A 24,815-nucleotide genomic window follows, 5' to 3' on the forward strand; every position below is an offset into this window, starting at 1 on the left:
AGCTGTGCATCGGCGCACTGCAGCGATTTTTCTATCTGCTCCATTAGCAACACTGCTTCTTTAGTTGTTTCGCGCATCGCACGGCAGAAATATCTGCGCTGGACTCTACACCTTACACCTGAGAGTTGATACCTAAAGTGTTGGTAATGCTAGGGCCTTGTCTAGATACACGGGTGCATCTGTTTTATGTACTGTACACACTTGTGTTGTGTGAGAAAATGAGCAGGAAAAGTAGAGGAACTTTTTTGATATATATATATGGAGAGTACGAGAGTGTCCCATTCCTCTATGATGCCTCCCCACCAAGTACACCGCACTCTAAACTCTTCATAAGTGGATCATGTTTCAGTTTGCGGTGTTTATGTTCATCTTGTTTCCTAACCCCCCACCAAAAAAAAAAAAAAAAACCCGCAACCACAACCATCAACTCCTCTTCTGATGAGCTCTCCAGTGCCACTGTCAGCTGGTCCGGCGGCAAGATCGTTCATGATGTTGAATCCGTTGAGTGGCATGCCCAATGGAGGATTGATGGAGTCATAACCATCTTTGGCCCAGTATTCCTAAAACAGAACGTCAAAGATGGTAAAATGAGGACTGACTACTAAAAAAAAGTACACGTACACCCCCTCCTTTTCGAAATTGCTGGGCACGCCACTGGTTTCGTATTCTCGTTTTGGTGAGGGTATTCCTACTCCGTTGCGTGCATTCTTTCAACAAATCATCGTCACGATTAACCAAATGGGGTACAAAAATCGGCATATATCAAATACGTATCTATTAAAAGACTGGACACATGCGATCTGAACCAATGCAATTTAATTAGTCTCAAGGCAGTACCATTTTCTTTATGCAAGTGGGCAATTACAGAGAGTGGCCCTACTGTAAGAATAAATTAATCTGTAAATTAAGTTTGTTTTTCAATGCATTAAGCCTTAAACGTTTGTAAATGCATATACTTTGCATACCTAACCAGCAAAAAAAATAATCTATCAGCGTCTGTGGTTTAAATCTACAATTTCAGAAACTAAATGGGAACGGGACAACTTTGTAATGTGGCTCCCCAAGGGATTGAACCCAGGACTTTTAGATTACAACTACTCTTACCACTAAGCTACCTGTTAGCCAATTCAATAAGTATCATCATGGTAAATAGACATTGGGAAGGAGTTCCCTTTCGTTCTGAGTTTTCTATCTCTATTTTAACAGCCACCACATTAGTATAATAATATACTAATATAACAATTTTATAACGCTTCATTCCACATTCTTGCTACCATATTTACAATGCCTGTCCTCCATACACTCTTCAAAATGACAGAAATTATATTAATTTTTAAAAAAATTACGTAACCTACCTGCTTCGTGGCCTTCTAATCGAAGACTTCTGGGTTGAAATCCCAATTAGGGCGTAGTTCAGTGGTTAGTGCCCCGTTTAAAACTCACGATCAAATATCGATTAGTTTATCTTTGCCTAAAGTAGCTTCGATTCAGACAGAATTACGAAGGTTATGAGAAAGAGGCCTTGGGAAATGGGTTTCGAAATAAGTCCCAAAATTACACAACACGTCGCTTTAAATATTCTTTATTAAATATTGATAAAAATGCATACACACCATTATAACAAATGATGTCTCTTTTAGCATATTTACAACACTCATTATAGTGATGAAAAATATTGCCTGATATGGCAACTTACAATAAAGTATTGCCTTTATTATCTTTAAACGATCTGTAAGTAAATGTTTACGTTGTATTTTAATGAATTGCTCCTGTACTAGATTTTCATTGGTCCCGGCAAGATATTAAAGAAGAAATATTTTATGAGATTAATTGCTGACATGATGTGTGTGTAAACAATGCATTTCCGAACTTAAGAGTGAAAAAAATCAAACTCCCATGTTACCTTAGAATGTTATCTAAATTTAGCGTTGGTTTTGTCGAATTGACTGTGTTAAACGTAATATTGTAGACGTCCAATTTCTTAACGATGCTTACTCAATATAAAATAAGCTAACCCGAAATGTTAACTTTAGTCAGATGAAAATGTTACTAATCTAATTTTGGAGAACTGTACAAAAATTACTGTGGACGTTACTAATTCCGTTTTACCATCGGAATTAATTTTGACCTGTATTCGGAAATACTTGGCCTAGCTTGACACTTGTTCTCAAATTCCGTTTATAAGCATTGCCTGCAACATGGAAATCTGGTCAGGAGCAATACAAGTGAATTTCGACAGATATTACAACCAATACTATACCAAATAAAACAGTACCTTAAAATATACTCGTGTACTAAATAAATCAGTCAGTTTAAAGCATCTTTCATTGTCCACGAAAAAACTGTAGTAAATGCTATCTTCAATTTGTAGCAAAACGTTCTCTTGGAATTATACCAAAACTAGGCATCAATTTACAAGTCTCATATTACTAGAAATGCTTTTGTATTTATTATCTTTGGTTCACGTGCGCATATAAAAATGTAGGCATAAATGCATACTATTTGTACATACAAAAATATCCTAATCGGTAACTATTGTGTTTAACAACATTTTCAGTGACTGTCCTGTTATTAAATTAAGAACATTCTTGTTCATAGCTTTGTTTCCTTCAATTAAAATTAGGCCTACTAGTAGTTACCTAATATTCATCAGTTTTTCTATTTTTTTCTTAATCTGTTTCAAATATCAACCTTTCCCTCAATAATTCCTGCATGGTACTGTTGGATTAATTGACATTTCTTCGAAATATTTGTTATTGAGAAGGTAAGGCTTCGCATATACTCGTTACAGGCTGTGCACTTTCCGGTAGTTTTTGTCCACGGTTACTCATCAGATAGAAAACTGCTAAGCCTAACAGACCTGTCCCGGGATTGAATTTCTTACAGTAATTAAGGAAACATAAAAAAGTGGTCAAGTAATTGTTGTACAATCATATCAATCAGAATAACAATTTACACAATATTGAATGAAAGTATAACCTTTGTTCACTACATGTGACTCAGCATCATTCACTGAACAGAAAATAAGGAAAACAAAGAAAACTTTGGTATTGTTGTCAACAATAGCGGTGCAAAACTCAAATCCCTAGGTAAATAAATCTGTAGTATTATTATGTACCACGACCACCTCATACAGTCTTCTCATTTGTCGCTGTGTGAATGTGTGTCCTCAAAACAGAAATTTTATATGAAATGTCCATATATACAAAAATTATTCGCCTTTGCATACTTTACAAAAATTCCGTCATGATTACAAGAAAAGTAGTCTCACATTAATGTACACATGGTAATATATAACACGCAGTATAAAAGTTGATATATGTAGACAAGTTGTAATATATAATTATTACATGAACTACCGCACATAACTGTTACAGTTAAATACAAAACGCAGCAATACTTTGTTTATGTATATACGTGTGAACAAATGCAGTTATGTACATCATTATTTCGTTGCGTCTGAAACAACTGCTGTATTATTAGTGTGCTTGTCCCATACTTTGAGCATACACAGAATCATACAATTATTACATTTCTTTACGTGAAAATTGTATATTAAGTATCTGGACGAGTATATTGGACGTAATGTTATTGTTAGAAAAACAATTCGGGAATTTGCCATTGTTGTGTCGATGTGCAACAATTTCAGTTTCAAACTATATTGTTTATATCTGTGAGTGATGTTACAATGCGATTCTTACTAAAATATTAATTGTTGTAACATTGTATAATCCTGTATTACATACAAGTTTATATAAAGCTTACACTTGCACTAAAGTAAAACATAGTTTCGCCGTGTTAAAGCAGATTCTAGTAATTATGTTATATTTATAACATTCTAAAATGCATAAAATTAATTGACATAATTTCAATATTGACATATCAAGATTCAAAACAATAATACAATTGTATCAACACAAAGTTATTCTGTTTCAGAATCATCAAAGCGATACTGGGACACTATTAACACCAATTAAAGATTTTAAAAAATATTAAAATTTTGCAACGTTAATTTAATTGCATTCCACAATGCGTCCTAAATTATTTTCATTAATACCAGTTTGGATAAAAAATATGGATAACTTCATAATTGATACGGTAATCTGCTTGCTTCATTACGGACATGATTTAATTATCTGCATAAATTACTAAATTGAACATACGTGCAAGAATTCCATTCAAATAAATCAACCCCTTATAGCGTTGATTACATCCCCAACAATAAAAACTGATCTATTGTTGATACAAAAGGTATTACGCCAAAAATATTATTTCTAGGTTAATTTTACACATGCGTATGTTTCATAAAACAATTGCAAACAAAAAAACAGCGCTACAACAATTAGACGTATCTGTCATATGATACCAATTTTGAGAAATGTTTGGATAATGATTAGGAATATTAATAGTGAATTTCAGATATCTCCCGTTATCCATTTTCTATGTGATTACGTATCCTGATTATGCCTTGTGTTTTCCTTGTTCTGATTATGTAGTCTGATATTTTTTTTGCTTTGTTCTCCTCATTGCATAGTACGATCTTACATTGTATTTCCCATGTTCTTATGCTGCTTTTGAATTTGTCTTGTTCTTATCAAGTAGTTTGATTTTAATCTTATTTGTTCTTATTCTCATAATTATATAGATTTTTCTTGCTTTGTATAAATTCCTTGCATTAAAAATATTAGATTTAAAAGTTATGAAAACTAAAAATAATACATGCAAATATTCTGAACTGGTGATCTATACTTTTCTGACCAGGGGCTGGGCACGTACCAGTACCCACCAGGATGTTACATAGGGTCTTCCGCTTGCTATACTCGCGGTTCAGTACTTCAGCCCTAAACGTACCATGGTGCCATTTCTACTAAGAAAAATATTGGTAATGTTGATTCTTTATTATTGTCCTTTAGCACCATGTACTTTTATTCTTATTGTGTCTACCAGGAAGGGCCCAGGAGTAGAAGCGACAATCTCACGGTTTAAAGAGAGTGCAGGGTTCCGTCTATTGTAGAGAAACAAATATGGCCATTTATCCTCTTGAAAAAGACTTCACAAAATGGACCATTTGGACTGGATTAAGGATTGGATTTCATGATCGCTTTGGAAAGAGTTGGATACATTTATTGGAGATTGTAAGAAATATGTGAGGTTGGCAACCGGACGTTTCGCACCGTACACTAAACATACGATCCTGGAGGATAATTCAGATAGATTGAAAGAAATTATCGGTGACATGTCGACAAATGTAAATGTGTTTGGTACCATATTATAGAGAAGACTTTGGAATTCCTGCCAACGCAGATATCAACCATGATGTTCGTTAAAGAAAAACCCACTAGAACACACAAACACATAGGCATTTTGAAGATATAGAGGTTTTTTTTTAAGGTTTGTGTCAGGCCTTCCAGCAACCAACATCAAAACTGCTGGTTAACTTACTGAATCCATAAAACAAAAATATGATCCAATTGACATGTGTTTAGAGGTTGGCAATACTGTTGACTGGAATGGCAACACTGATTAATCACGCATTCGAATTTCCATAGAAACAATGCAGAATTCCAACTGTAATTGACAAAGGTATAGCTAGTGAGGTCGAATACTAGTTGAAGATCTGCGAGGTGGTAGTCACCCTCGCATAGCACGATTACGAAACATCAGAGAATATGAATGAATCAACAAGAGGAGGGTGATGATTGATACCAAAAAGAGATAGAAATATCTCAAAGACCACACATAGAGCTGATTGTACACTGGCGCTCGCATGCCACTTTCAAATAAAGTTGAGGTTGGTCTGTTTGGCATGTCCGAAATGGGTTGAGAGTTTTTCTTTGATGTGGGGTTGCCATGGGAGGAACCGAAAGAAGCCAATGTATTTCTCCGGAGGGTAGCCGCCCCCTAGAGGGGATTCGCAGGGGCTGATAGTTGCTGATGGCTGCTTTGAGGATGTATAATTGATTTGGCTCGAGGTCAGGGTGGGCTTGGGAGAGTGTCCATGTTTGAAGCGGAGACTTCATTTCCTGCGAAAGAGAATTCGATATGAATCAAACCCAACGAGGGATGGAGGGATGAAAAATCAATATCCAAGGGGTGGATTTTGAGGGTGAAGTGGTCAAGGCGCAGGGGGTTGCTGGCGTTGATTTTTTTAATACGTTCATTGTACATGCGGTGCCTGAAGGCTGGTTGGCGGGAACAATCAGAAGTAGTCAGTTATGTTTGATTGTTGCCAACAATAGAGGAAGGCATGTTCCATGCGCAAACAAAGGTTCAGCATGAACAGAATACGGTGTGTTGGTGATGCTAAAGCCACGCTTTTTTTTAACAGTGGACCAAATAACATATTTTGAACCTACGGAAAGGAATTCTAATTTTCCCAATGAAGACAGAACCTGGAAGCCGAAGCCTTTGAACTAAAGACTTGCAACGAGGCTGAGTAGACCCTAGAATTCTCCATCACGACCTCAGGGTAACCCTTCAATTTGACTAGGATGTTACGATTAGTATCTATGAATAACGTAGACTTAAAAAAAGTGACTGAGAATCGAACCGTGGTTCCTCGAACTGAAGTTAAACGTCACCATACGACAAGTTTATAACGCAAAATAATGCTCAGCGTGTCTTAAAAGAGGTCGTTTTGAAATTGGGTAGGTCGACTTCGGCAGTATAATGCACTGGGTTAGGTAATCTTAACCCCATTATGTACACATCAATAATTTTACAAAACATTATTGTCTACAACACAACTCTCTCCATATTTGTTCATATTTTCAATTACAGCTATACAGTTTGTTTACTGAGGTTTGAAATATATATTGGTGTTTGTGAAGGGAAGGGAAACAGTCAAAGAACGTCTAATTAATTGATATTTAAGCCATTCAACTTCAGCAGACGTGGGCGCAATTGTTGACGCGCCGTTCAAGTATCATTGAACTTCCACATTTCCCTCTTATCTGTGGACCTAATACTATTTAGAATCAGTCAAACGAGTCCTTTCCACTCCAACAAAATTACAAACTGGTTTGGAAAAATAATGTGGCAATTCCGGAGCGAGGATACATAGTGATCATGTGACCATCGAATATCACCCTCATTCTATCAACAATAACCACAATTCACTGTTACAGTCAACGTATTACTCATACCATGTCCATTGTAGATATGCGCCGAGCATTTCTTGACGCTCGTCCTGAAACACACTTGAGAGTTGGCACCACTGCAAAAGTGGCCACACTTTTGACGTGCGTCCTGAAACACTGATGTTTCCAGAGTTGAGAGTTGGCACCACTGCCAAAGTGGCCACACTTCTAACAAGCGGCCTGAAACACTGGTTTTTCCAGACTTCAGAGTTGGCACCACTGCAAAAGTGGCCATTTTTAAAAATAATAAAAATCAGTCTTTCTTGTCGGCAGTGAAGGAACTACAAGTCCATATCCCTTCTTACCTTCTTCATGTGTTTTCTTCTTCTTCTTCTTTGTAAGTTGATCTAGTCCTTCTTCTAGAGGGTTTCTTCTTGCTAGATGACCCTCTCTCCTTCCTCTGTCATGCTCTTTGGGACACGCTGCGACTGGGTGCTCCCGGAGTGTGGTCGAACTCTCGGCGACACATCAGAAGGTTCTTGTACGCTTGGCGGTACTCCGAACTCATCACGACATAGATGATAGGGTTGATGCATGTGGTGAGGTATATGAGGATGTAACCGATGATGTTGAGTCCCGGAAGGTCCATCCCTCTAAAGGTCTTGGTGATGGTTATTGGAAGGTAGCAGACCAGGAAGGAGACGAAGATGACGAAGATCATCTTCAGCAGCTTCTTGTCCTTTGCCGTCATCTTCCCCGGCTGCAGCGGGGTCATGTGACGCGGACTCTTCCTGAACACAGACGCGATGTGGGATAGGGCTGAGTTCACGGTGACGGAGGAAGGGATCCTCTCTCTCTTGGGGAACGACTGCGGGGAAGCCGGTCCAGAGCTGGCCGATGGAGTGACGCTCCTGCTGTGATCAGGAGTCATCGGGTTGTCCAGATCTTCCAGCACCCCCATGTCCACTCCGGAGGAGGACTGCTCCTCTATGCGCGACTTATCAAAGACCTTTCCGGGCAGCTGGAGCCGCATTGGAGACGGGGGTGACAGATGCTGACCCCTGTGGATCCTCGGAGAGCTACCACCGTTCACAACCCTAATCTTCGGAGACGGGATATCGTTACTATTCTTATCTGCTTCGCCAGAAGGGCTTGCGACTTCGATCCTAACATTCCCGACAGAGTCCGACTTGGCAATGCAGCTAGTACCTAGCTTATACGTGTGCCCATTCTCCACAGGACGATCAGTGGCCGTGCTGGAAGATCCAACAGCGGAATCCTCATTGGACAGCGCCCTCCTGAACTTCTTCGGGAGACTGTTCGTGGACATCACCTCGGACGCTGGAATATGGCGCCCACAGTCACTGGCGCTGCCGATTCCTGAAGACATAGGGTTCCAGCTCTTCTCGTTCCTGGTCCTCGACTTGATGGCAGTCTTCCGAACAATGTAGAAGATCCTGGCGTAGCAGACGACAATGGCCAGGCAGGGAATGAGGAAGGCAACAATGAACAGAAACTCTTTGGGGGACTTCCCCTGGTCATCCCTCAGGATGGTGCAGCTCCCAATCTCCCTGTCGAGCCCAAACTTCCCCCATTGGCCCAGCCAGGTTGGGAGGAGAGCGCAGAATCCACTCAGCCACGTGAAGGCCACCATAAGACCCAAGTACTTCTTCTTGTACAATCTGTAACGACAAAGCGAACAGAACCTTTACTCAACAATACAAAGTGGACATAGTGGCAATTTTCTATCACACGTTATCGTAAAGGTCTGAATGTAACAAAATACATTGTGCTATGATTGAAAATATGAATCACAAGGTTCAACATCAACTGCATTTTCACTACCTAGTATGCACATAACATAATCTAATTTATATACACAGGTCATAAATAAGTTCTTGAACAACTAAAGTTACTGCAAAAAAACACTGGTTTCTAGATAATTGTAAAAATAAACATCTTTGTAGATAGTGAAGCTGGGGAAAAAATCTTAAAAAGTAACACGTTAGAAGTCAGTGAGGACTGCAGATGGCAATACTTTGCATAATTGTCAATATACAGTGCACAGCATGGTACAATACATGACACCGGACGATTCAAAAGTACAAAAATGAGTCATCGATACAAGTACTGATATAGCACCCATCAAAAAATACCGCAAGGGGCGCAAAGTAACTTTTGTCTTTCAAAATATGAGCTCTCAATGAAGATTTCTTTTTTATTTTGAATATATCAAGACACTATCTATTGGTTGAGCAGACAATGTTAGTGAGACAAAAGATCTATATATCCTACAATAGAATACCCGGGACGAAGACTATATCACACTGGCGGCTCGTGGTTAGGAATGTTAGTGGTTGCTGTCGCTGGCGTGTGTGTGTTGTTGAAGGAAGGGACGGTACGTATACTTTTATAGTGGTCAGCCCTTATTTTGATATCATTTTCCATGGGGCATGATCTGACGAAAAATGTTGAGTCAAAATATGAAACCGTTGCTGGTTAGTTTTTTTATATGACCACTAGCTTGATTAATGGTATGTGTGTTCCTATTTTCCTCCCCTTTCAAAACAGCCTTCATTCACTCTATTATTTCCTTTGTTTATTGTTGACGCTTCATTGAGTGGAAGTTCCACCTTGTTGGGACAGATAGAGGCAGACACTTTTTCACAATTTCATCCTGCACTGGTTCGCTCCGGACTTTTTGAAAAAAATGTGCATATTACTTGTATGTTTGCAAAAAAATGTGCGAATATTTATATTGCTTGATGCTTCATTCATCATAATCAAATTTAGCTGATGTGCATGATAATAGGGTCGTCTGCTCCTCAGGTGCCAAAGCCGCATTGCAACTCCTTACTTCCCTTAATTTCCAATATATATTTTGAAGTGCATTTGAATTATTTATTTATTTATTTATTTTTAGATTTTAGTTTATTACTAATTTTAAACATCTTCGGTCGACCCTCTGTAGATAAACATTAATTTACTTTCATTAAATAATGAAAGACCTTTTCTTGGATATATATAAATATAAAATTAAGACTAAAATTACACTAATGGGATTTTCCGTGGACAATATATACGTCCTTTTTTCATGCCCACACCCTCCCACTAATCAGAGGGTCTGCGGACGAATAGTGTAGTTCCTTAATATAGTCAAAAAATTATATAAATAGAAATATTGCTAATGGTAAGAAACACTTGTTGGTTTGCACACAAACACGAAATGCCAGCAAAGAAACCAAATCGTTCAAAGAACATCGAACCATACTCCACAACATTATTTTTTTATTTTCTTTTCTGACAGCAGTTGAAAGGTTAATAGTGTACGCACATCACACTTCGAACTTATAGTTTGGTGCTCAAGCTCGATAATACTGCGACGATAAGATTAAATGGATGCATTCACCAGCGTTCATACCTAGGATCTCCAGTTTTGCAGCGCTTTACGCTAACTAATGATATATATATATTTATTATTTATACAAATACCATATCATGGAAGTTCGTCGGATTTTTCCAGGGAGGGCCAGGCAAGGTAATATTTTTCATGGGGGACCACTTGAATATATTATAAAACGATAATAAATTCTATATATTCATCTGAATACTGAATATATTCAAGTTTTATAGTATTGAAGTTGTAAATTTTGATATACGTAACTGAAAATTATTTATAAAGTTTATTTATTGATTTAAATGTTTATACTGCTGTCATCAGCCTTTGTGCCTTAGTACAGTAGTTTACATAATTATATTGACATGCAGGTTTTTGGTTTGGTTTGAGATGGTGTTTTAAGTCCACTTTATGCACAGTAAGGCTAATCGGGACTGGACCTACGGCTTAAAGTGGTCCACTGTGCTAATGTGCCTCCACCGGGTATCGAATCCGGGACCCCCTGATTACAAGGCATGTAGGTTTTTAAAACTTCAGATATTTGAAATACTATACACAGTAGAATTTAAGATTGATTGACTGATTTGGTGTTTAAGTCCACCTTTTGCACTGTAAGGCTAATCGGGACTGGACCTAACTATGTGCCTCTACCGGGTATCGAACCAGGGACCCCTTGATTACAAGGCGACGACGCTAACACTGCGCCATCAGGGAGGCGTGTAGAATGTAAAAGAAATGTAAGAGAAATACGACAGTATTGCACAAAATAACATTTCAAAATGTTACACAAGATATTTGGTAGAATATGCAGTAGAATGTATGTAAAATATTGTTCATCTTCCCTAATAACCATATTAATGGACTAAGTACATTTCAATGTAGACATTTACACACTTCAAAATAAATGTAGAAACAGGATATTTATTTGGGAGAAATTTTTGTTTGTTAACCTTTATATATGATTCTAAAAATGGTACGGAAATACTTTAACATATGTGTGAAATATTTTGCAAACATAACCTAATACTACATAAATTTAGAAAATGCAATTATAAATAAACATTGATACATTTTGAACTAGGCCTATAGAAGAGTTCTTATATGTGAAATTAAAAATTTTATTAAACAACCATTCAATATTTACCTTTCCCTATTCGAATTAAAACTGTTTATAAGAAACTGAAGGTACTTGTTACTTTTATACTTCTTATCAAGTATGAATCTTGTATACCCACTAATATATTAATTTAGCACGAAAGCGGGCAGAAACGAGTTGGATGAGACAAAAATTATAGTAGGATATGTATTTCCAGTAACGTACGCTTATTACTGTATTCCTCATCTCTTGACAATTTATCATGTGTAGCCCTACATCTACAATTCCACGTTATTAAAAAAATAGACGTCTTAATGTACTTTAAACCAGTTGGCAATTGTGGTAACTTATGTCTCTTATTTGCACGGCTAGGTTAGCCATGACGGGAAAGCTGAAACTAAGTTGGAATGAAAGTGGTGCTGTACTAACCTCAGTGCCATCTGGAAGTCACTTATTTGAACCCAGCAACAACACATCTGAGAAAATCTGCGATGGTTACAATTATGAAGTTTATATGTACGAGGGTCACTATTTATATTTTGAGCCTTGGCAACACTGATTGAAGTTAGGCGCGATTTGACGTTTGCACGGAATCGTCTGGCATTATTGACCATAACGTACTTCAAATGTTTTGTCAATAGCTTCATTTCTGTTGTTTATGTTGCCTTGGAGATTGCGCGACAACAATAAAATGGAATTAACTCGTGAACATTTTCGTGCGATGATTTTTTACGATTTTCGACGTGGATTATCAAGACAAAAGTGCATCGATCAACTTACTTCCACATTTGGCGATGAAGCCCCATCCTTTGCCACTGTGAAACGCTGGTATAACGAATTTAATCGTGGCCGCCATTCGCTCACCGACGAGATTCGCGAAGGTCGTCCAAAATCAGTTGTTGTTCAAGAAAAAATTGATGCTGTGCAAAACCTAATACTGCAAGATCGTCATGTGACATACTGTGAGATTGGGGCAACCATAGGCATTAGTTCCACCAGCATATATAAAATATTACATGATCATTTAGCTGTGAGAAAGATATGTTCTCGTTGGATCCCACACAATTTGACAAAAACTCAAAAAGACGCTCGCGTCAATTGGTGCAAACAAATGCTCAATAAATACAATCGTGGTGCTTCAAAAGACGTATATAAGATTGTAACAGGTGACGAATCATGGATATATGCATATGAGCCGGAACGTAAACAGCAGTCGACTGTATGGGTGTTTCAAGATGAACCCAATCCAACAAAAGTTGTTCGCGCTCGAAGCACATCGAAACAAATGGTCGCCTGTTTTTTCGGGAAAACTGGTCATGTGGCAACTGTGCCTTTAGAGGAACGTAGAACGGTCAACTCTGAATGGTACACAACAATTTGTTTGCCAGAGGTCTTCGGTCAATTACGGAAAACAAACAAACGCCGTCCGATCATTCTTCATCAAGACAATGCCAGCTGTCACACATCTCGTCTAACAACAGTCAAAAAATCGAATTGATGGGTCATCCGCCGTACAGTCCTGATTTGGCACCCAATGACTTCTTCTTGTTCCCGAATGTCAAGAATAAATTGCGTGGACAACGATTTTCGTCGGCGGAAGACGCCGTTGATGCGTTCAAAAACCATATTATGGAGGTGTCTCAAGAAGATTGGAAAAACTGCTTTGACAAATGGTTGGAACGAATGCAAAAGTGTATTGACCATAAAGGAGAATACTTCGAAAAACAATAAAGCAGTTTTCAATGCCAAATTCCTGTTTTTTCATTGTTAGGCTCAAAATATAAATAGTAACCCTCGTACAAACAGTCTTTATAAAATGTATTTATTGCTTAAAAGTGCTAAAGATTTGATAATTATTTTCTGTTATAAACTGAAATGCAAGTAAAGAAACATTTCAATTATACATACGTAAATATCTAAAAAGAAAAAGAAAAAAAAAAGTAGTTATGAAACTGTTTACTCCAAAATCACGGCCTCAATAGCATAAGAGCGAAGGCAGATTTCAAGAATACGCGCGTCTCATTGGCTGTTTCGAGTGTCTGCTATCATGTCGGAAACTGCCGAAGGTTCCCGAAAAAGAACGAATGTTAACGGAAGTGCCCGAAATGCTCATTAAAAACGCACACCAAGAATATACATTTTTAAATAGTTTGTAATATCGAACGGAAAAATACTATGCAGTAGTAGTGAGAAAGACTAACTCACACGGAAATACGTTTAACGTACTTCAAACAGAATATTAAATATTACATAGCTCTATGTTTCAATTTCCCGTGTGGAAAAATATGGAGAGGCGTAGTAAATGCAACCCCGTAAGTGAAAATCACATCGCCTACTTCCTAGCCTAGAGCAGCCTAGGCGAAAGGGGAGGGTTTATGCCGGAAACTTCAACGGCTGTGGTATAGTAAGCAATGTGTAAACAAAATGTCGACAAGAATTGCCCCATAAAGGCTGCAGAAAGGTTTGGTCTCTTCAAGGGACCGAATTCAAATCTCGTTTTACCTATGTAAAGCGGGCAACATTAATTCAACCGGTTCTTTGCAAAATTAAAAGGCAAGGAATTGAATATTAAAGAGGAAATAAAAAGTAGGCTTAATTCAGGAAATGCATGTTACTTCTCTCTTCATAAACTTTTGTCTTCTCGTTTAATATCTAAGAAACTAAAAGTTAAAATATACAAAACAGTAATTTTGCCTGTAGTATTATATGGAAGTGAAACTTGGTCCCTTACATTGAAAGAGGAACATAAATTGAGAGTATTTGAAAATAAGATCCTTAGAAAAATATTTGGACCTAAAAGGGATGAGGAGACAGGTGAGTGGAGAAGGTTACATAATTTAGAACTACATAATTTGTATTCATGTCCAGATATTATTAGAATGATTAAATCAAGAAGACTTAGGTGGGCAGGCCATGCGGCACGAATGGGAGAGGAAAGAGGAGTTTACAGGATTCTTGTTGGGAAACCTGATGGTAAGAGACCTGTAGGAAGCTTAGACGGAAGTCCGATTGTTAATATTAAGATACATATTTAGGGTGGTCTAGGGGGTCCGACCCCTCCCCCCAAGACTTACCAAGAAAAAAAATTAAGTAATGAAAATTTACTAGTTTAGCATTTGTTGTAGAAGGGAAGGTGGTTCATTATTTCCGGAGAACGTGGAAGGCAAGGATTAGATTGGGATCAGACAGCTCTAAATGATAGTACCAAAGAAGATTTATGCACATTACTACTTAGAATAACATGCATATAAGAATCAGGAACTTTACTTTTCGTCAAATGAATCTAGCATCCTTTTTTATTATAAAATAAAATAAATAGCTATCAATTCTGTATCTTCTTGGCAATAATATATGTGCCAGGACAGTTGTTTTAATACAAATATTGGCGATCTTAACTACACGTAAGCTAGATAATGAATACGTGCTGTTATATGTATTTTCTTATACCGTTTTTTTTACCTATTCATGTAATATTAACAATACAATATTAAATAATTTACATATTATTATGAATAGACCCTCCCAATTTCTAGATACGAGGCTGCTAACATTTGCCTGGAATGGCTTGAGAAGAACAACGGGGCGAAACCCAGTCAGCTCACCACAGCACGCGCTTTCTTACAGCATTGTCAATCTTTGCTAGCAACAATGGTAACCGAGTCAATTGTCGTCCAGTTGATGGAAGGATGCTGGCCCTCTTCTCGCCGTCGGCATCTTCCTCTGAAAGGAGCCGCTTTCATCCTCCGGCAAGGCATGCTCTCGGGGCGACTTTACGATCGTTTTACGACGCTTCTAGTTTGCCATGGTTCCTCGGTTCTGGAGTCGTGAGAAAAAATAAAGAAGAAAGCACTTCGGAGTGACACCTCCTGCTATTCAATCCCCAATAAACTTCCCTCGTCTCCAAATGTCCTCCAATCATAGCCTTCCCGGGAAGTGCATTGGAGAAAGTTTCATCACAATGGACGTTGACCGTATCTAACTGAACCGTCTACGATTGAACTTGATTTGACGATTTCTCTCTTTTCCCCTATGAAAAGATCTACGGCTTACCAAAGCAGAATTTCGTTACTGGAAATTCCTTACTGATTGCCAATAAAGCTGCAGTTGTCGTGCGTTTTAGTACCGAAAGGGCTAACTCGGGCGAGAATGCGCATGTTGTTTCAGGGTTCACAGTCTACGAACTTAGTTAATTTTTTCGGCACGATCCGCCAACACTGACACGAAAACATGTCTGTTGGTGATTGGTTTCTTTACTATAGGCCGTGTCCGAAAGGTGCAAGATGATGCTTGAAGCGAATATCCATGGAAGACTTGAACTGCAAGCGAAATTTTTCAAACTGCACTTCGACTGCAGCGCCTAAGTTATTCTGTAAGAGTAACTGGTAATTTCGTTACTTGATAAATGTAACCGAGTTAGAGTTATTCATTTTAAGAAGTAACTGAATTACAGTTACTATTTTCAAACAGGTAACGGAGTTACAGTTACTCATTTTAAGAGTAATTGAATTGCAGGTATTGTTGTTAAGAAGTAACTGAATTACAGTTAATAATTTCCAACAAGTAACATTTGAAAAGTAATTGAATTGCAGTTACTCATTTTAAAAAGTTACCGAGCTAAAGTTGCTCGTTTTACAAAGTAACTTAATTACAATAACTCATCCTAAAGTTACTCCTTTGATTGATTGATTTGGTGCTTTAAGTCCACTTCATGCACAGTAAGGCTAATCGGGACTGGACTTACAGTTTAAAGTGGGGTCCGAACCACTATGTGCCTCCAACGGGTATCGAACCCGGGAATCCTTGATTACAAGGCGACGACGCTACCACTGCACCATCAGAGAGGCTCCTAAAGTTACTCATTTGAAAAAGTAACTGATTTACTATGAAAATTAGCTCTGTATTTTTCTTCTTACATTTTCTGCACCCGAGACGAGACGGAAAAGAAGACACGTTTTGTCAACCACGAGACTAGACGCGCCTAGCCTGCCTCATTTCTCCTTCCTGTAACCGCTAACTTATTTATTTTCCCTATTTGTACCGCTAACTGCACCAAGAGGAATGAAAGGTCAATTGAAAACAGAAGCAAGGAAAGGAGAAGAAATGTTCTTAGCTTTTGATAAAGAATGCAAGTTCTCCGTGGTTTTCCTCAGTCGCTCCAGGCGAATACTGAGACGTGACCTTTAACAGAACACACTTTTAAAGATTATTTCTTTACGCCAAATCCCAATAAGGCTATCAGTAGCATTTATCCATGCCTAAACTGACAGAGAAATCAGTCCGCCACTTTCATGTCCCTAAGTAGCATGGGTCGTGAGATAGGGACGGGGTTCCGGGTAACTTTGCAGTCAAAAACCTGAAGAAACCAATTCGTAATTTATAACAGCTCCATCGATTCTTCACTTCCTGAAGGGATATTCCTAGTTGGAAACCTGGCTCTGGACTTGGGCCAACAAGGTCAAGTGGAGAACAATTTCCTGAGCCCCCCGCCCCCTCCGCCAACTCCATCCGTTCAGATGACGCCAGCAAAAAAACACTTTGGTCCCCTGTTTTTGTTGTTGTTCTTGTTGTTAGGAAGATGCTTTGACTATCACAATTCACCAGCCAACCCTCTGTTTGAGCTGATAGTCGTATTGCAATTTCTTATCATGGATACCTAAGAAATGTTCCAGTGGCAGTATAATGACATAACGACTCAGAATGGCATATATAGAAAGGGAAACGTCTGCGCAAACGTGTAGGGAAGAGAGTAAAGATATGAAGGGAAAATGTGAGAGAAAAGAGCAAGGAAAGAATGGCCATGAACGAAAGGGACAGAAGATTGAGAAGAGAGGCGACACAAAAAGAGATAAGAGACAGGAGAAAGTTTGAAAGAGAAGAGAAAGAGAGCATAAATAGAGTAGAGAGAGAATCGAAGATAACAAGAGAGAAAAGAGACAGGAGAAAAGTTAAAAAGGAAAGAGATAGAAAGACAGGCTGGTAACAGAGAATAGAATAGAGATAAAAAAAGAGAGAAGAGACATGAAAATTGGAAAGAGAAAAGAGGATTATTGCAGAAAAAAATAGGTGGGAGAGAAAAGCTAAAAGGAGGATAAAGAGAGAGACAAGTGAGAGAGAATAGAGGAATGGAGAAGATATAAACTTCAAATAGGAAGTCTTAATTTCCTCTTGCCTTAGTGAGAATTCACACCGCAGCGACAGGCGACACCAATTGAAAGCAGGCTTGTGCGGCCTGCCATGCCGCTACGATGTGAAACATTGCTGCTAATTGGCTCGTTCCAAAGCGACTCGTGTCGCCTGTCGCTTCGGTGTGAAGTTGGCTAAGTACAAAAGGATGAACGATGCTCACTACAGCCATGCAGAAATTAACTCGGAACCTTCTGTGGTGAGATCGTAAGTAAACACTTATCGCTGTAAAAAAAAATTAGAGAGAAAGAGAGAAGTGACAAATAAGTGAGAAGCCTGAGCGAACAGAAGTGACACAGGAGTGAGAAGCCAGAGAGGAGAGAAGTGACACAGAAGTGAGATGCCAGAGAGGAAAGAAGTGACACAGAAGTGAGATGCCAGAGAGGAAAGAAGTGACACAGAAGTGAGAAGCCAGAGAGGAGAAAAGTGACACAGAAGTGAGAAGCCAGAGAGGAGAGAAGTGACACAGAAGTGAGATGCCAGAGAGGAAAGAAGTGACACAGAAGTGAGAAGCCAGAGAGAAGAGAAGTGACACAGAAGTGAGAAGCCAGAGGGGAGAGATGTGACACAGATGTGAGAAGCCAGAGAGGAGAGATGCGACACAGAAGTGAGAAGCCAGAGAGGAGAGAAGTGACACAGAAGTGAGAAGCCAGAGAGAAGAGAAGTGACACAGAAGTGAGAAGCCAGAGAGAAGAGAAGTGACACAGAAGTGAGAAGCCAGAGAGAAGAGAAGTGACACAGAATTGAGAAGCCAGAGAGAAGAGAAGTGACACAGAAGTGAGAAGCCAGAGAAAAGAGAAGTGAGAAGCCAGAGAGGAGACAAGTGACTCAGATGTGAGAAGCCAGACAGGAGAAATGTGACACAGAAGTGAGGAGCCAGAGAGAAGATAAATGACACAGAAGTGAGAAGCCAGAGAGGAGAGAAGTAACACATAAGTGAGAAGCCAGAGAGGAGAGAAGTAACACAGAAGTGAGAAGTCAGAGAGCAGAGAAGTAACACAGAAGTGAGAAGTCAGAGAGCAGAGAAGTGACACAGATGTGAGAAGCCAGAGAGGAGAGAAATGGCACAGAAGTGAGAAGCCAGAGGAGAGAGAAAATGCAGAAAAAAGAGATGGAAGCAAGAAGAGAAAAGAGAGAAAAAATTAAGAAAATTTGGAAAGGTTAAGTAAATGAAGTAAGAGAGAGAAAAGGGTAAGGAAACTCAAAGCAGAGAAATGGGAAAGAGTACATAGAGAAGAACCTCGAATGACGATGTCAACTCTGAAGTTTTGGCTTCCTTTCCTGGCAAGGGAATGGGTGATGTTTTGTGTTTACTCTTAAATGTACGCTCAGTGTCTCATCCTGATAGTCGCTTGGCTAGGTAGAAAATATGGGTAAAGTAACCAAAAATATAGTAAAATAAGTACAATAATAGCAAAAAACGTAAGTACTGTACGCAATAAACAGGCCAACAACATATGTTTTATATTAGCGTTTCAAGTGGAGTTTTCGTTCAATTTCTTGGTGAACTCTACACTTTGAGGAAGAATATTAGGAAAAAGCACTCTTGCAATTGGCCCTTTTCTACTTTGATTCATTTCGCTTCTGTTTCCATCTTTGGGAAAGCTTTTGGGACTGACAAACATCAACACAAATTTCCATTTATCCAATAAGAAAAGGGATTGGAAAAAGAGCTTTGGCTGAACGAAAAGCAGCAGAGGAGTTGTTTATCTAAAGGAAATATTGGCAACATTCGTCGATGAAAACTCAGAAATGTTTGCCTTTCTAATTTCGTAAAAAGCGAAAGGTGGGAGAACCAATGAGGTTCTCCACGCGTTGTTTTCTGACCAATCAGAAACCTTTCAAGTAAATCGATTCTTATGTGGTTCTTGGATTTCGTGGTAAGAGTAGCCGAAAGCCTATAATCCAAGAGGTTGTGTTCTTTAGAAGGGGGACTACGAGAATTCGAAGTTTGGAAGCGAATACATTTGAGAGTGAAAGGCTGACGGGGGAGCTGCTGAAAAATTAAAGGAAGGTGGAAGGTAAATATCGACCCTCAACAATCGTTAAAGTTTCAGGTGGCGTCACTCTAGCTTGTTCGTGCTTAATGGAGATTTCTTACATCGGTGTTTAAGGAAACTACGGTGGTTGTACTGTTGGATGAAGATATTGGAATTTTGGTAAAACAAATAAAGTTCAGCGTGCAACCAATAGATGCATGTTCTGGATACTGAGACACATATTTTTCTTCTCTTCCAGTCAGCTGAGCGTCTGTTTGATAGATTTGCCTGAGATTCCGGTTTGATTCCCGGCCTGGGTGGCATAAAGATTGGGAATTCTCCGACCTTAACCGTGCATAAAGCGGCTCTGGGGTTCACCAAGCCTATAATAAATTGGTACAAGGTAGGATAAGGAGGAGTTACAGGCGGCTAGAGAGTGGTGCAGATTACATCACATCCATAAACCGAAGAGATCGTGGACCACCCTTATGTGCTCTCATGGCAGGGTGCAATGGTCACGCCTACATTATGTATACTGTGTGTTTGTGTCATGTAAAACATAGTTTAAACATTGTTATTGTATCTCGCTAAAATAAATCCAGAAGTGCAGTGTTTGAATCATGGCCAAGGATTTGTAGCTGCGCTAGTGCCATCATTACCAATTTATCATTCACTCTCATCATTGCATTTAGCCGGAACCCCTTTAGCGGAGTGGTTATCACATCGCGCTACGACGCTAGGGGTCCCGGGTTCGAATCCCGGCCTGGGCATGGATATTTGTGTGTGTCCATTCATCAATTTCATCATGTAATTATTCCTCCCCATCTTCGCAAATTAGCCAAAAATGGAACAAAAAAGCGAAGAAAAATAGAGCAAGTCAATCAATCACCGTTACATTTAACCTATAAAGGCACACACTCGGCGTAAGAATACGCAAAAGTACAAATTACACACACAAACATCAATCGATATTTATGCATACGTATATATATGCACATAGCCAGGGCTCGAAAAATCCCGGTCGCCAGGTCGCCATGGCGACTAAAAATTTCAGCCTGGCGACTGTGATCTTATGCTGTAATATGTACGAAATTTTGATGATTCTAAGTTCAAATTGCAGTACAGCGTAAGTTAGCAATTTTTTTTTTTTTAAAATCAAAGTTGTGTACATTCCAGAGAGTCAGTAATAATTTCTTTCTCTTTGTCTCCCAACAGCACATTTCCTGTTTTCTCGAATGATTTAGCGATGTTTTGAATACCGTGATGCTCAGCTTCTTATACAGAGTGTTTCAAAAGTTGCACAACCCAAACTTTGAAAATGTATATCATGAAAACCGTAAGATATATTTACACCGGGTTTTCTGAATTATAAAGTCTCATCCATTGAGATATTTTTCAATGCCTAAAATTATCAGTTTACTCCATACAGAAAATTTAGATAAATTAATAACTGGCGGAAGGCAGCGATAAAAGTTTTCCAGAAATGCACTTTTGAAAGAAAAATACGTAAGAAATTATCGAAGGGTCATAATTAGATGTCTGATGACTGATGCCATGTCAATCTGTCATTTGCGACCAATATTGGTCATGTGCAACCTTTGATGGATTTTTTATTGGCGATTTTATGGGTTGAGTGAAAAAGTGCCATTTTTGAGACACATATGGTAATGCTAGCAGGTCGAAATATTGTTAACAGACGCACGTATCATGTGCCTAAGTATTGGCTATACATTTACGTGAAAAATCATAAACCAATATTTTGTGCCGAAATTGGACTCTTGAGAGAATCCTAGTTTGCCTCTGGTTACACTGAATTCTCTTCGCTCACTTTCGACGCTACTATGCCTGTTCTTTTAATTGATTCAGCATGGAGTATTCTTAGGAGCAGCGCGTGTTCATTACTGAAGAGTATTTTACTACTCATTCTTACACTCATGTGCAAGAGGTTTTCCAAGGAAAATCCCCTGCTTGCTCACAAAGCAACTGTTTTACGACTAGTCAAACATCAATAAATGATCCCAGAAATTGTTAAGAGTTGGTATTATTATTGAAGATTAGGCACACACAGAAGATGTACTACGTAGAAATTTTCAGCGAAAAATGCAGGCTCGACCAGGACTCGAACCTGGGTCTCTGGCATACCGTACGATTTCTCTAACCACTGAGCATTTTTCGCTGATCTTCAATAATTAACATCTCTACGCTGGGAAGAACCAGGCAACGTCGAAGTCTACTGTATTTCAAAGGCAACAGATCCAGTTGCGGTAGCACTGGCAGAGAATATTCCACACAGGTAAAACAGCGACAGCGAAAAGTCGGGCGAAGCCAGGCCGGCTCAGTAGCTCAGTGGCCAGTCTCGCGCCTAGCGCGGAACAGGTAGGTCGTGCTGTACGAGCTCTGTGCTTTGAGGAAAAGTGAAAGTTCAGCGCGATATCGGTACGTACGTGTGGGAGAGGGTGTGCTGTTGAACTGTGCTAGTGAAGAATTGGACAAAAGTAAAATATAGAATGGATCGCGAAAATACGATACAAATCAGTTTTGAAACGGGAACTTTGAAACCTAGTCCTTTGGAAGTACATGAATTTATTCATGATAAATTCAAACTGAGTGTGGATGAAATTGCAGCCATACAAATTCCCACGACGATTAAATGTGTATTTTTGAAATTAGTGCGTCCGGGAAAAATGAGAAAAATATTAGAAGAAAATACTGGTGAAGTGAATTTTTATTATAGTTGTGGAGCTGTGACACAAGTGAAACTGAGTGATGCGAATCGAATTTTGAAGCCGGTTCGAGTGTTTAATCTTCCTTTGGAAGTGCCAGAACGACAAATTCGTGAAAAACTGAGTGAATATGGGACAATCGATGAATTGAAAGCAGAAACTTGGAGTGACAAATTTAGGTACACAGTGTATAATGGGGTGCGTCAGGTTTTGATGGCAATTAAGAAGCCAATTCCCTCCTTTGTGAAAATAGGCCAATATACGGCACATGTAGTATATAATGGTCAAATCCCGACTTGTGAATGGTGTGGTAGTAGTGATCACATGCGGTTTAATTGTACCTTACGGAAACCAACAGTGTTCAAAGTCATGGGTCGTGCAGTTCGGTCCTATAGCGAAGCAATTGCACCGTCTACATCTACACACGAAGATATAAATGTGAGTCAAGAATCAGCACATCTGACTGTGATAGAAGGGCTTCAACAGGGAAAACATATACAGGAAGAGAAAAATATTCACAAGAATGATCAACAAACTTTGACCAAGGAAGGAACTGAAGAAAATATGCAAGATCAACCAAAAGAACCTGTGTTAAATGTTCAACTTACGCGACAAAGTGAAGAAATGTCCCTGGATACTATGGAGCAGAAGAAGGGTGGACCACTAAGACGACAAGAAGACATAACTAAAGTGCAAGAGGAATCGAGTGATGAAGTGCTACAGAGCAACAAGGAGAGGAAGCAGAATCAGACCAAGCAAAATGACTTCAGACAAGAAGCTAAACAGGAAAAAGATTCGGAAACTGATAGTGAAAGTGGAAGTGTCCAAAGTAGTACGGGTCGTTCGGTTTCCGGCTCACAAAAACGACCAAAGAGTATAAGGAAAGTGTCAGGCAGCAATCGGACGAAAAGACGATCATTGCGACATGTAAAAACAAATGTCGAAGACATGGTTATTGATCCAAGTCCGATAGGCCATGAAAGTTTGTGAATACTGGATACAGGTAATCACTTTAAGATTAGAAAATAGTATTATTTGGAATGAATATTTTTATATGGACTGTTAGAAAGTTAATGATATTGTATTGCGTGGTGGTAGATATTTATGGATTAAGCTATACAAAGGGAAGGGGTATTTCCTCCCCCCCTACTAAAATAATATTGTTAGTGTGTTTGTTAATTTTTGGTGTATAACATTAGGGGCATATAAAAATAGTGTAAGAATTATTACTCTTAGATGGGGCAAAGGTGGAAGTATAAGTATTGGGAATACCCAATCCCAAAAATTTTGTTCATAGTATTTATGATGACGACCCTTCGTTTTGCTACAATAAATATAAACAAAATGAAATCCCTTACAAAACAGGCGGCGTTAGAGGACTTTATTATACAAGCATCATTAGATATTGTATTTCTCCAAGAATGTGGACAAATGAATTTCAATTTTTCCCCAACGATAAGAGTTCATAATAATGCAAATTTCCAATCGACAGGAACAGCTTTGTTAACACGTAATACGGTTCCCCTCACAAATGTGGTATGTCATCCTAATAATAGAATCATATCAGCAAAAGTTGCAAATGTATGGATATATAACATATATGCTCCATCCGGGTCACAGTGTAGAAAACAAAGGGATGAGTTTTTTGCGCAGGAAGTTGCTGTTGAAATGCAGGGTAGGAGAGAACACATAATATGTGGGGGAGATTTCAATTGTGTATTGTATCCGCAGGATCAAAGACCTGGATTTAACACGTCGAATTCATTGCAAAAATTAGTAACTGGCTTTAACTTCACAGATGTCTGGAGTGACAAATGTTTTGGGCAGAGGGGTTTCACGTATATACGTGACAATTGTGCATCCCGTTTGGATAGATTTTATGTCACACCCACATTACGTCAGAACGTAAAGTCCATCAGTATAACACCTACATGTTTTTCAGATCACAGTGCTGTCATTATGATGATAAATGTGGACATTCCAATAGTCCCGAGAGGGTACGGTTGTTGGAAATTAAATGCTTCAATTCTTAATGAGAAAAATTTCCAACAAGCATTTAATGACCAATGGTCGAGATGGATAACACACCGTCTGAGGAGGATAGATATAATCCGCTGGTGGGAGGAGATTCTCAAACCGGGTATAAAAAGATTTTGTATCAGTTACTGTAAGGAACGGTCGAGAGAGTGGACAAATAAATATAATTTTTACTACAGGGTATTGCGTGAACAAATTCAGCAAGCAACAGACGGAAAAAAAAGTGCAAACTGAAGTCAAACGTATACAAGCTGTATTGTTAAAAATGACTGCAGAAAGGCGTCAAGGGGTCAAAATTCGTAGTAGACTTCCTCATTTTGA

The 24,815-nt window shown here is 38.8% G+C and overlaps 1 protein-coding gene across 1 annotated transcript in view; it reads right to left on the reverse strand.

Annotated features, from left to right (window-relative positions):
* Positions 1 to 1,652: 1,652 nt before the first annotated feature.
* LOC145978949 (G-protein coupled receptor moody) overlaps positions 1,653 to 24,815 on the reverse strand; it is a 379,306-nt gene continuing 356,143 nt past the window's right edge. The window contains exon 3 of the mRNA XM_083111957.1: positions 1,653 to 8,761. Coding sequence (XP_082968083.1) covers positions 7,543 to 8,761 — 1,219 coding nt within the window. The 3' untranslated portion in view covers positions 1,653 to 7,542. The remainder of the gene's footprint in view (positions 8,762 to 24,815) is intronic.

This window comes from Lepisma saccharinum, chromosome 25, assembly GCF_977018435.1.
Source record: "Lepisma saccharinum chromosome 25, izLepSacc3.1, whole genome shotgun sequence".
NCBI lineage: Eukaryota > Metazoa > Arthropoda > Insecta > Zygentoma > Lepismatidae > Lepisma > Lepisma saccharinum.